The sequence below is a fragment of the Bos indicus x Bos taurus genome, chromosome 4 (assembly GCF_003369695.1).
Source record: "Bos indicus x Bos taurus breed Angus x Brahman F1 hybrid chromosome 4, Bos_hybrid_MaternalHap_v2.0, whole genome shotgun sequence".
Lineage (NCBI taxonomy): Eukaryota > Metazoa > Chordata > Mammalia > Artiodactyla > Bovidae > Bos > Bos indicus x Bos taurus.
Window position 1 is genome coordinate 48,101,106 of NC_040079.1, and position 11,564 is coordinate 48,112,669.

General features: G+C 42.7%; 1 protein-coding gene across 1 annotated transcript; it reads left to right on the forward strand.

Moving 5' to 3' along the window:
- Positions 1–3,768: 3,768 nt before the first annotated feature.
- On the forward strand, positions 3,769–10,895 carry NPY (neuropeptide Y). Its single transcript, XM_027539342.1, has 4 exons — positions 3,769–4,067; positions 4,997–5,184; positions 8,823–8,903; positions 10,694–10,895. The coding sequence occupies exons 2-4, from the start codon at positions 4,997–4,999 to the stop codon at positions 10,716–10,718; spliced, it is 294 nt and encodes a 97-aa protein (XP_027395143.1). The 5' UTR covers positions 3,769–4,067; the 3' UTR covers positions 10,719–10,895.
- Positions 10,896–11,564: the final 669 nt, after the last annotated feature.

Consider the following 11,564-nt stretch of genomic DNA (forward strand, 5'->3'; position numbering starts at 1 on the left):
TTGAGAGAGAGAATGTCTCAGAGGAAGAATATAGCACTATGAAAACCCAAGTTGAAAGGTTATTTAAGGATCAGAAAGAAAGCCCATGGGCAGGAATATAGGGAATGAAGGAGAAAGTTAGGTTAGATAAACCTAGGAGGTACATAAGGCTCAAAATATGTGAACCCTGCGTTTCAATTTAAGGATTCTGAAAATATTTTGGACTTCCTATGAAATTTAAGAATTAGGAATTTCAGAATTAGAAAATTAGAAATTTATGTTCATGGAAGCTCTATTTTAGATAATATGTACTTGTGGCTTGATCAGGATTTTCTGATTTGGACATTTAGCCCCAGATTCCAGGTATGAGCCTTTAGCTAGAGGTAGAGATTTCAGACTCATAAACCATGGAAGTAGATGAGTTCACTTGTTTAGTGTGTGCAGAATGGAAGGGTTAAGGGTGGGGCTGTAGTTACAGAAGGGAAAGTTAGCAGAGAAGACTGTGGCCAGTTCAGAGGGAAAGAAAGTGACCCAGAGGACAACAGTGAAGGCTACAGTCAAGAGAAGTTAGATAACTAGTAAAGGTCCTTGCAGCTTGCAATTTGGAGGTCTTACTGATAGCAGGTTCAGTAGCTAGATTCAGACAAACTTATATTGCCATGGTTTTATGACCAAACCAAAGTGAAGAAAAAGAGACAATGAGTATAAACATCTTTTTTCCCCCCAAAGCCTCACTATGAAACTTCTACTTCTGGGTAAGAAATAAAAGAAATAAAAAGAGGAACTGGATTTGCCCTCCTGTTTGAATATCTGAAACACCAGACAAAAATACATGAAACAACATTCAAATACATTGGACATCAGGCAGCAAAGGACAGTGATCTCTTAGAGATGGGAAACAATTGAGGGGAGCTGTATGACTGTCTCAGCCCACTGCATGAAGAAATTATCCAGGTTGCAGTGTAGAGGGGGAAACTGAAACAGCTGAAGTTTATGAGTAGAGTACCAGATAAGAGAGAGAACACTCAAAATCTTCAGAGTGTCCAGCTCAAATATATAATGAATTGCTGATCAGATCGTGCACATGAAGAAATCACCTGAGACCAGGAAAAGAAATGCTTAATAGAGGAAACAGTGTGCAGTGTCCACAATATAATCCTGTTCCAACAGCCAGAGGGAAAAGCTTCATAATTCAGGGGACATCAGCTATCAATTAAAGTAAGAAGGTGCTTTCCTTGAAAGTGGGGAAAATTAAACCTAGACTAAAGCCAGCTCTGGGCACACGTGAAAAAACCTTGGATGCAATAAATCAAACTACTCCCAGTTTTTTAAACTGTGTCCCATAACAAGGCTCAAAAAAAGTTTTAGGACTGTAAAAACATCCAACAAAACAGCAAGGTAAAATTTACAATGGCTGACATCCTTTCCAAAATTATCAGGCAGACAAAAAAAGAAAATACAAGTCATAGCGAGGTAGAAATAATCCTAAGTAGCGCAGAAGTGATACCAATGAGAAATAGTAAACCTATTATTATAATGTACATTCAAGAAGCCAAAGAAAAGATTGGACATATTAAGACATGAAAGAAATAAAAAAGGATCCAAATTGAAATTCTAGAGATAAAACTATATGGTCTTTGTAGTGATTACACATTGCAGAGGAAAATATTAGTCAACACACACAAAGAGCAAAGCATACAAAAACAAACAGACCAGCAGTGAACTGTGGGACAACATATACCTATGATGTGACCTAGCCATTCTATCCCAAGCAGTTCCCTAAGAGAAATAAAAGCATATGTTGGTATAAAAGTTTATAACAAATGTTTATAGAAACTTTATTTGTAATAGTCCAAACTGGAAACAACCCAAAATCCATTAGCAGTTGAATAGATTTTTTTAAGTTTAAATTATATCCATATAACAAAATCCTACTGAGCAGTAAAAAATGAATTATTGATACATGCAACAACATAGGTGGATCTGAAAACAATGATTCAGAATGACAGAAGGCAGACAAAAGATACATACCATGGAATTGCATTGATACAGCTCCAGTAAATGCAAACAAATGTATAATGACAGGAAGCAGATCAATGGAGAAGGGGAACAGGGACAAGCAGGAGGTAGGAATTACAAAGGGACATGAGGAAACTTAATTGTAGTGATGACTTCACTGGAATATGACTAAGAATGTACCCAATGGGATATGCTAAATGTTTGTAGCTTAGTGTTAGCCACTCAGTCATGTTTGACTCTTTGCAACTACATGGACTGTAGCCCGCCAGTCTCCTCTAACCATGAAATTGTCCAGGCAAGAATATTGGAGTGGGTAGCCAATCCCTTCTCCAGGGGATCTTCCTAACCCAGGGGTCAAACCCGGGTCTCGCCCATTGCAGGCAGATTCTTTACCATCTGAGCCACCAAGGAAGCCCCATTTGTAGCTTAGTATATCTCAATTGTATCTCAACAAAGCTGTTAAGAATAAGCATAAATAAATGATTTTGAAACAAAGGAAAGAAATGGTTCAGCAGCTAGAAGTGCCTCTCTTTTTATCAAGAATGGAATAAGACTTAGAAAGTGTTTTGCTCTAACTTTAGCAAAGGCTCTTTCATATAAGCATTCCTGAGCAGCCCCGAGAGCCTGGCATTTGTGTTCCTGGCATATGTTTGTGTAATGTGGCAAGGGGATGTCACCTAAGTGAAAAGGATGTTGGTCTTCAAAACCACACACACACACACACACACACACACACACACACACGGGATTGCTTGCTGCACAGTAATTTATATTTAATTTAATGCTGTTAAAACAGCACAAAAACAACATGTCAGTTTAACAGAATCACTTGTCATTTTAGCATGGAAATAACTTGTAACTTAGTGCTTTAATTCCTTAACATGCCATTTATTTAGGAAGATTCAGACTTCTAGAAGTATTTATTCAGGGAACTTTAAGACCTAATCCACTACATGAAATCCTGACCCTGTAAAAATAGTTTATGAATCTTTCATATTCATTCTGTAGGTTTAATGCGATGGGCAAATTAATGATTTTTTTTAAACCTGTTTCAATTAGAACCCACGTTCTCAATCAATTAATCAAACCTATTTGGCACTATTCAAAGGCCAGCAGATAAAAGAAAATTGCTGTTCATTTGACTACCTGGTCGATTTGGACCAAGAATTTTCGTTCGCGCTTTAAGTAGTCTCTCCGAGCTTAAAACTCCGTTCTTTTTCAGCAAACCCAGAAAGTGTCCCACCTCTGAGTAGTTCTCAGTCGCTACACACTGTAGGTAACGACTGGACTCCCGGCGTTCGGGCGAGTTCTTGGAGAGGGCCGATCTCCACCAAAACCAAGCTGGGAAAAGGGACAAAGCCACAGAAGGTTTTGCTCAGCCCTGGAGGAGTGGGTGTTGGGGTCCTCTAGCTCGGGACTTCGGGCAGGCTTCTGGGAGCTGCTTTAGGCGCAGGAAAATCCCGGCACCAAGTTTTCTCCCCCGAAAACACTCAGGAGTCGTGTCCGCGACCTAGCCACAGGGATCCCAGAAAGCCTTTACCACGTAGCGGATACGGGTACCCCAACCCTGGTGCCCAGCTGGTGGTAGTCCAGGTGACGGGCGACAGAGAAGATCTGGGCTGCACCTATCTCTGGCAGGACTAGACCGGGCGTGGAGGACGGCAAGGTTTGGCCGCCGCAGGAGGGCAGGAAACTTGTGCTTTGGCGTGGTCCAGTGCTCTCGGAGCACGTTGCTGCGCTAGCATCCTGCTAGCTTCCCTTTCCTGGGGCCTGGCTGGCGTTGGCAAATTGGGGTGTGGGTGGCTCCCAGAGCCGAGGCTCGCGCGGCAGTAGCTCTGGACCCCCTCCCTTATCCCCCGCCAACGGGGGCGGGAAGCTGCGGGGTGGGAGTAGCGGAGCGTGATTGCCCGAGGCCCCTCCTGCCGTGGCTAGGGAGAGCCATAAAAACCCTGTTGCAACCTGCTCCGGACACCCCCTTCTGCCGGCTCTCACCCCTAGAAGAGGCTCGCCAGACTACTGAGCCCTAGCCACCCAGCCACGCCCGCCAGCCAGCCAGCCAGCCCGCCACTGTGAGTGCCAAGACCCGCTTACTTGACGCGAAGCAAGGGAGAGGGGGCGCCTGTGAACTTCCCGGGGGCGCTGGGAGGGTCGCGCCCAGATCCCTAACCCCTATGCGCCGGGCTTTCAGGCGCCTCGACGCGCGCTAGCCCCTTTTGGCGGCTAAATTCCACCTGCCCCTTCCTGTTCCCTCTGATGGTACAGCTGCTCTCTCCCCGACCCTCCTGGCTGCGCCGGCCCTCTGGGTTATCTTATGGTGGATAAGGAGGGAGAACACGAGCCCCATCCCAGGGCAGCTGGCAGTTTCCTCAAGGGTCGCCGCCTGGAGGGAGGTTTCCCAGGCAGCGCTCCGGAATGAGGAATCCCCGGAGCTTGGAAGAGCCGCTCCCTGCTGCCTCTTAGGATCTTTCGGATCCGATCTGAGACCCACCGGCTAGGGAGCCGTTCTCTCCCCTCTCCCCGCCACCCGAGTACTGTTTGCCATTACTGTCGAGCTCCTGCAGCGGGGCAGACCAAAACTGAAAAAGGAGAAACCTCTTCCCTCTAACAGGGCGTTTGGGGAAGAGGGTAGGAAAGGGATAAGTTCTCAGTGCAGGGGGAGGAACTTCTAATCTGTTTTTTAAAGTGTTTTAAATTGGCGCCGGAGCCTCCCCAACTCAGCGCCTCTCACCTCTGAATCCTTGGCTCTGCTACTGGACCAAAGTTGTTCAGAGTTTTCGGGCGGAGCAGAGGGGCCGGGCCAGAGCAGATCTTGACCTGAACCCACAGGATGGTCTCACCACTCTCTGCTCCCTCTGCGTGACTGGGTCGAGCGTAGATTGAAGGTTGGGGTGTGGGGGTCGTAGGAGTGGGATGGGCGCTGGGGCCAGAGAAGGAAGGTTCGGAGCTTGGGTCCTCTGAATCCCCTAAGCCCCCTTCTCTGCACCTTCGGTGTCCGCAGATGCTGGGTAGCAAGCGACTGGGCTTGTCCGGACTGACCCTCGCCCTGTCCCTGCTCGTGTGCCTGGGCGCCCTGGCCGAGGCGTACCCCTCCAAGCCTGACAACCCCGGCGAGGACGCTCCGGCGGAGGACTTGGCCAGATACTACTCAGCGCTGCGACACTACATCAATCTCATCACCAGGCAGAGGTAGGTGGGCTGCGCGGGACTCACGACTCCGGGAGCGCCCCACTTGCACACCCGGAGATCATGGGCATCTTGAAGGACAAGGTCTTTTTCTTTTTATTTTTTGTGTCCCAGGGCCAGACAACATCAGGCACATACTCAGCTCTCAGTAAATGTTTGCACAGGGAGCAACTACCTCGGCCACTACTGTCACAAAATCCTGATCCACAGACTCAGGTCCTCCAGTCTGGGGGTCTGACTGGCCATTTCCTCTCACCCATCCCTTTGTCTTTTTTGTTCTTAGAGCAGTCGGGGGACTGTTTGGAAACCTGGATAGGAAAGTACCCAGTGAAAGGGGTCAGGAGGGCGCTGGGAGGTGGCTATTAGCTGAGAGGGCTGCAGGGTATCTAGAAAAATAACAGCACAAGCTAGGGAGGAAACAGCTGGGTCACCAAAGACATTGCCAGATTTTTCAGCCTGCCCAGACTGAAGTGAAAAGACGACTAGAACTATTTCCCCAGTACAGTGTTTTATTTCGGTCTGAACCCCTTACCTGAAAATCCTGCTCCTAATAAGTAGAGATTTAGCATGAAAACATTAGTCTAAAATGCTGAGACTTTTCCCATTTCATAGCAGGTGAGTTCGGAAAAGAAAATGCCCACTTGGTGCTTTTTTAAGGAGAAACTTACAATGATCTGTTCACTTTAGGATGAATCCAGGGATTACATGTACTTTGAGAAATTGTCATCTTTATTCTGAACCCCTAGAAAGCTAAAATGAAAGGCCACATTTCATTCTCAACATCAAATCTTAAGCAAGAAATCAAATCCAAACTATTTTAGAAGTAACATAGGATTTAAAATTTGTTTCCAAAATTAATTCATCTTAGTTTTGAATCATTCAGTTTTTAAAATTACTGAGATCAAATGTCCTTAATAAGCTGAAAACAATGAGCTTTATTACTGAGATCAAATGCCCTTAACAAGCTGAAAACAATGAGCTTTTTACAAAGTTTAATGTTATTTAACATATTTAAGTTATGTTTTTAAAGTATTGTTTTTTCTTTGCTGTTTTACTATATTTCAAGGAATAGTTGGAAAGAATTTAAAGTGGGGAAAAATTTGTATTAAAGAAAACTCTAACTTTGATGAAACTTTCTGTTTCATCAAAAAGCTTTTAAAGAACCAATTTATATGAAATTAGAAATATATGAAAATGCTAGAATTAAATAGCATTGGTTTATGATCCCTGAAGTCTGATACTTTTCATTAGTGTAAAGCAAGAATGTCTTATATCTTAATAGACCTTCAGAAAGTTAATTGCTTCATATTCTTGCTTATGCATCATAAAGACCAGAGAAAAAACTATAAAATTGTTTTTTTTTTTCCCCTAGGAAAGACTTTGTTAGTTATTTAGTCCGTTAATTATAGCATATAGTGGAACTTAGTTTTACAAAGATGATTGATATAAACCTTTACTATTGTGTAAAGCTTTGGCATTTCAAAATGTTTTCCTAGGCATTACTTTGTTCAGTCTTTACCTCAAAGCTTTGAAGTGAGTATAATTATCCCCAGTTTACAGATCATGAAATTAAGGACATTTCATGGAAACCTTTTTTAGGGGTGATTAAATTGGAGCCCTCCTCTTGATCTCTGGATGTTGTCACTACTATCAGCACTTAGAGTGATCTTCAATACCTTTGAGGAGGAGAAAATAAGGGAAAGGGCTAAGATTCAGGTTAGCAAGTGTTCCTGAAGCAGTTTCCTATCTCCTTTTCATATAAGTTCCTTCTTAGAAACACTCAGAGGCTCATAATCCGCACCCATCACCTCCATTCTATACTCTCATCATCTTCCCACCACACACATCCACTCATCTGCACATTTGTATTTTTGAAAATTACGTTTATACACATACATTTTAATTTGGTATAGATGGTACTGTGATATTCTCTTTCCTCCCCTTTTCTACTTGGTTCATGTTCTAAAGCTATATACTCCTCGTTCATTGCTTCCAAAGGTGGCATCATTTATTCTAGAGCATAGATCTACCGCATTTTATTTTTACAGTCATCTATATCAGTGGTTCTCAACTGGGGTTGACTTTATGCTCCCCAAGACATTGGGCAATATCTGGAGACGTTTTCAGTTGTCATAATGGTGGGATGGGGTGGGGTGGGGTGGCATGGGGGCTACTACTGGCATCTAGTGAGTAGAGGCCAGGGACGCTGCTGAACATCCTGCGGTCCCTAGGACAGCCCTTGACAATAAAGAATTATCCAGCTCAAAATGTGCACAGTGCCAAGACTGAGAAACTCAGCCCTGGACTAGAGTTTCTTCCTCCTAGTCTCATTGTTATCATCTGGGGAACTTTTAGAATATACTGATGCTGAGCCGCACCCCTGAGGAGTTAAATCAGAATCTCCCAGAAGGTGGGACATGGGCTTTTTAAAAACCCCCAGGGTGATTCTAATATCTAGCCAGGTTTGATTTTCCTAGAGATGCTATCTTTGAAAGATAAAGCATTGTCAAGAAGAAGGATAATCCAGAATTAATTCGAGATGGGAGAACAGTCATTGATGCTGCTCTGGGTACCTACTACTTTCTGACTACAAATTCTGCTATTGCAGACTTAAGTTCTCTAATGGTAAATTGGAGAAAATATTCACCAGTTCTTTAATTCACTGCAGCATGATGAAAATAAACGAGTTAAGGTTGCCCAAGAGTTTTAGGATTAGTAAAATCAACTGATGGACAGAATAAATACATATAAATTGCTGCCTACAGTCTGATATCACAACACCAGAAAATCTTTGAGGAAATCTCACAAATGATGGGGGCGAGAGAGTTAGCTTTGCTTTTGTATTCCTTGAGTCCCTGCAAAGGAGCAATAATAGGAACGTTTTCCTCCAAATTTAGATTTAATTGTGCTTGATAGGCAGCTAGCATATACTCTCTATCAGCTTTATTCCACTGTTTTATCTGATATCTAATCAATCCACAGTAGACTATTTTTTTATTTGTGAAAAAAAGCAGCTACTGATGTCCAATGCTCTTTTTGAGAAAGGGAAAAATAGTGTCTTCAAAAAAATACAACTTGGTGTAGATTTCTCAGCTCCTTTGGCAGAGAGAGAGAGACAGACAAACAGACCATGTCCTCACTCACCTGGGGCCAGCAGCATATACTACCCTGGCAGGAAAACATAACCTTGAATCCATATATTGTTCTACCCATACCCTGCTATGGGAGAAAAGAGACTACCCATACCCTGCTATGGGAGAAAAGAGACCAAGAACATTTCTATGGACCAGTAGGTTTCCTTCATATTTTCAGGGCAGTTTAAAATCATGTTAGGAGAGAAGACTTTTAGCTTTTGGCACCCCAAATAAACATGGAAAATATAGGACTCAGAATCTGTTGGTAGCTGTGAGAATGGATGCATTTCAGCAGCAGTAATGTGCATTTTTGTATATCACTCTGTTGCTTTCAGAGCATTGTGACTTACAGTGGATATTCATCAAGATTCTAATTTAAGCAGGAGTTATGATTTTGTTGATGTTTTATATTTAATACCACAAATCTTTCTTTTCTAAAGGTGTTTATGGTTTCTCCAAACTTGCCTTAAAGGACTTTTACTCCCCCAACCCATTTTTTTCTTCCAGATACGGGAAACGATCTAGCCCCGAGAACCTGATTTCAGACCTCTTGATGAGAGAAAGCACGGGAAACATTCCCAGAACTAGGTATGAAAAGACTTAGTGGGAACACTGTTGCAGAGCTCAAGGTGGTCAGGGAAAGGAAATCAGAGAGGACTGCTGGAAGAAGGTGTTGGGATGGGGTCCTCCAGACCAGGTAAGATTTGGACAGAAAGAGTGATGGGGAACAGAGCATGGAGGACCTTTCTCTTCACATACTCATTTACAAATCTCTGAACTTGTGGGATAATATTTTCTGATTCAACTTAATTTGATGCTCCTTTGAAATTTTCAAATATAAATGATTTTTGCCTCAAAAATTACTCTATAGAAAATTTCTGATTGACTTAGATTGGGGAAGCATAGGGTATGCCCTAATATCTACATTGAAATAACCAACTGTCTGTCTTTGGCTGAGGTAATCTTTAGTTCTTATAGTCTACGCAGAGGATTTACACATCCTTGGAAATGTTCCCTCCTGGCTTCACTCCAGTCACACTGGTTTTACAAGAAGCTGTAGATAAATCAAGGGGTGCTCCTGTTTACTTTTTGACTTATTTTAGTTCATCTGATGTCACATTGTAATTTATCACATTCAGTGAATGAGCATTGAACAACATGTTATTCTTAGGGCTTGCTTGGAAACTTGGGGCTTTCTTGGAGTGTGGAGCTGCCTCAGGACAGGTGCCCTCTAATATCTAGGTGTCAAACATTGGGCTGGGGTCATTCTAGGTAAAGACTGAAAGTGAAAAGACGCCTGCTCCTCCTCCTTTTCCATAGCTGGCTCTCCTGTCCCAGGCCCACTGTCCCTTCCCCCAGTAAGATGGCCTGTCTACCTTAAACCCAGAGCTCTACAACATCAAGAACCAAGCTCCCCAGAAGAGGTCACTAGAACACTTGCTCAGTGCATGTGACTGGCTTGTCACTCTTCATTGGGTTCTCCCTCTGTTCTCTTGTGCAATGGCCAGGCAGTGGGAAGGTGCAAGTCTAGAGTTGTCAGGTTTGTTTTCTCTGAAGGACACACAATTTGGATTGGAATAAAGCTCAGTGCTCTTGTCCCTGGTGGCACTAGCAGACTTGAACAGCAAATGCAAGGGAAGCAGGTGGAAAACTCATAAAGGTGGTTTTAAAATACTAAGCAATACATGCTTTAATGTTTCATTAATAGGCATATGATGTTTGTCACAGTAATAAGTTTAGGATATGCTATATCTACTCAAGATTAGAAATATGATCATCCAGACCAACCTACAGCCTTAACGCTGTTCTTTGTTTTGTGGCCCAAAGTCACATGGCTGGTGAATGAAATAGAGTTAATTGTACTCTGATTGACAGCTTCAATCATGTGCACTTAGAAGGAGACAAAACCTGACAGCCTTAAAATTGCTGTGAATGTGATTTTATTCAAAAGGGTTCTTTATAGTCTATTAAACAGCATCTTACTATATAAAAAGCCTTGCAGGAAAACACAGGAAGCATATTCAGAGTTGAATAACAATAACTTTCTTTTTACAGTTTCATGTGATTCCTATAGTTTTGATCTTCAGAAATATTGCAGAGTTCTTTGGCTTCTTTGATAAATACCGAGCCTTTTAAATATTCCCTCTGAGATTTGCCTGAGACTCCCGTTAACATGAGTGAAGCTACTCAGCTGGGTCTCTGTACATTATGCCACTGTCTCCCACTCTGATATTCTACATGGTCTTCTATTTAGAATGCCAGCAGCCTTTTCAACAGTTTCTGATCATCTTTAAGTTCTGAGCTGGATGTATCACCCTTGCAAGCCTCCCAGGAAGTTAGAAGCTTCTCTTACGTGCTTTGCTTTTTGTGTTTGACAGGCTGGAAGACCCTTCTATGTGGTGATGGGAAATGAAACTTGCTCTCCAGTCTCTGCCTCTTTTTCAGCCCCCATTTCATCCTGTAAAACTAGAGTCTGCCAGTCCTCCCAATGCATGCAGCCCCTGTGCTCACCTCTGCAGTTTCCCTTTGTCATCATTGTTTATATGTGTGTTTAAATAAAGCACTATGCACTCAAAAGTGTATGCTCCTCAATGCAAAATCTGCTGTTGCAATAGTAAGAAATATTTGAAGTTATTCATTAAATCACAATCTCCCTCAAGTAGCAGATTCAAGGTTTGTTTCACCAATATTAAAGCAGTGGCTATGGAAGATATAAAGATACAATTTATGATGACTAAGACTCAGCTGTGGTGGGGGTGTGTGTGTGTATGTGTGTGAACAGGAGACATATCTGAAACACTGGGCAGAGCAATGCTAATTTGGAACAATTTTGCTGAACTTTTCCCCCATTCACAGGGAATTCTTGTTAGCCTTGTTAGCCTATGCTGTCAGCAGAAAGGGTTGCTGTCTAATAGAACCTTCTGCAAAAATGTCTGTTGAGTATAGTAGTCACTAGGCACACATGACTTTTGAGCACTTGCCCGTATCAAGTGCAAACAAGGAACTGAGTTTTACATTTTAGTGTATCTTAAATAGCCCTGTGTTTCCAGCAGCTACTGTATCAGACAGCTCAGATCTGCACGTTTCCTTAGGCCAGTACTCTTAGAATTTGAGTCATAAACAGAAACACACTGAGTAGGATAATTATCTTTTCACACAACATGGGGTATGTTAATTTAGCTACAGGTTATTAAACTCCCCCTCTCTTTCAGGTACTTATCTGCATAGGCTTAATGTTATTAGATTCTT

What these genes read in the sequence shown, in the direction of transcription:
- NPY (XM_027539342.1), top strand. Translation starts at nt 4,997, where the DNA reads ATGCTGGGTAGCAAGCGACTGGGCTTGTCCGGACTGACCCTCGCCCTG. An exon ending in AATCTCATCACCAGGCAGAG is followed by an intron (nt 5,185 to 8,822) that starts GTAGGTGGGCTG and finishes TTTTTCTTCCAG; the next exon opens with ATACGGGAAACGATCTAGCC. An exon ending in GGAAACATTCCCAGAACTAG is followed by an intron (nt 8,904 to 10,693) that starts GTATGAAAAGAC and finishes TGTGTTTGACAG; the next exon opens with GCTGGAAGACCCTTCTATGT.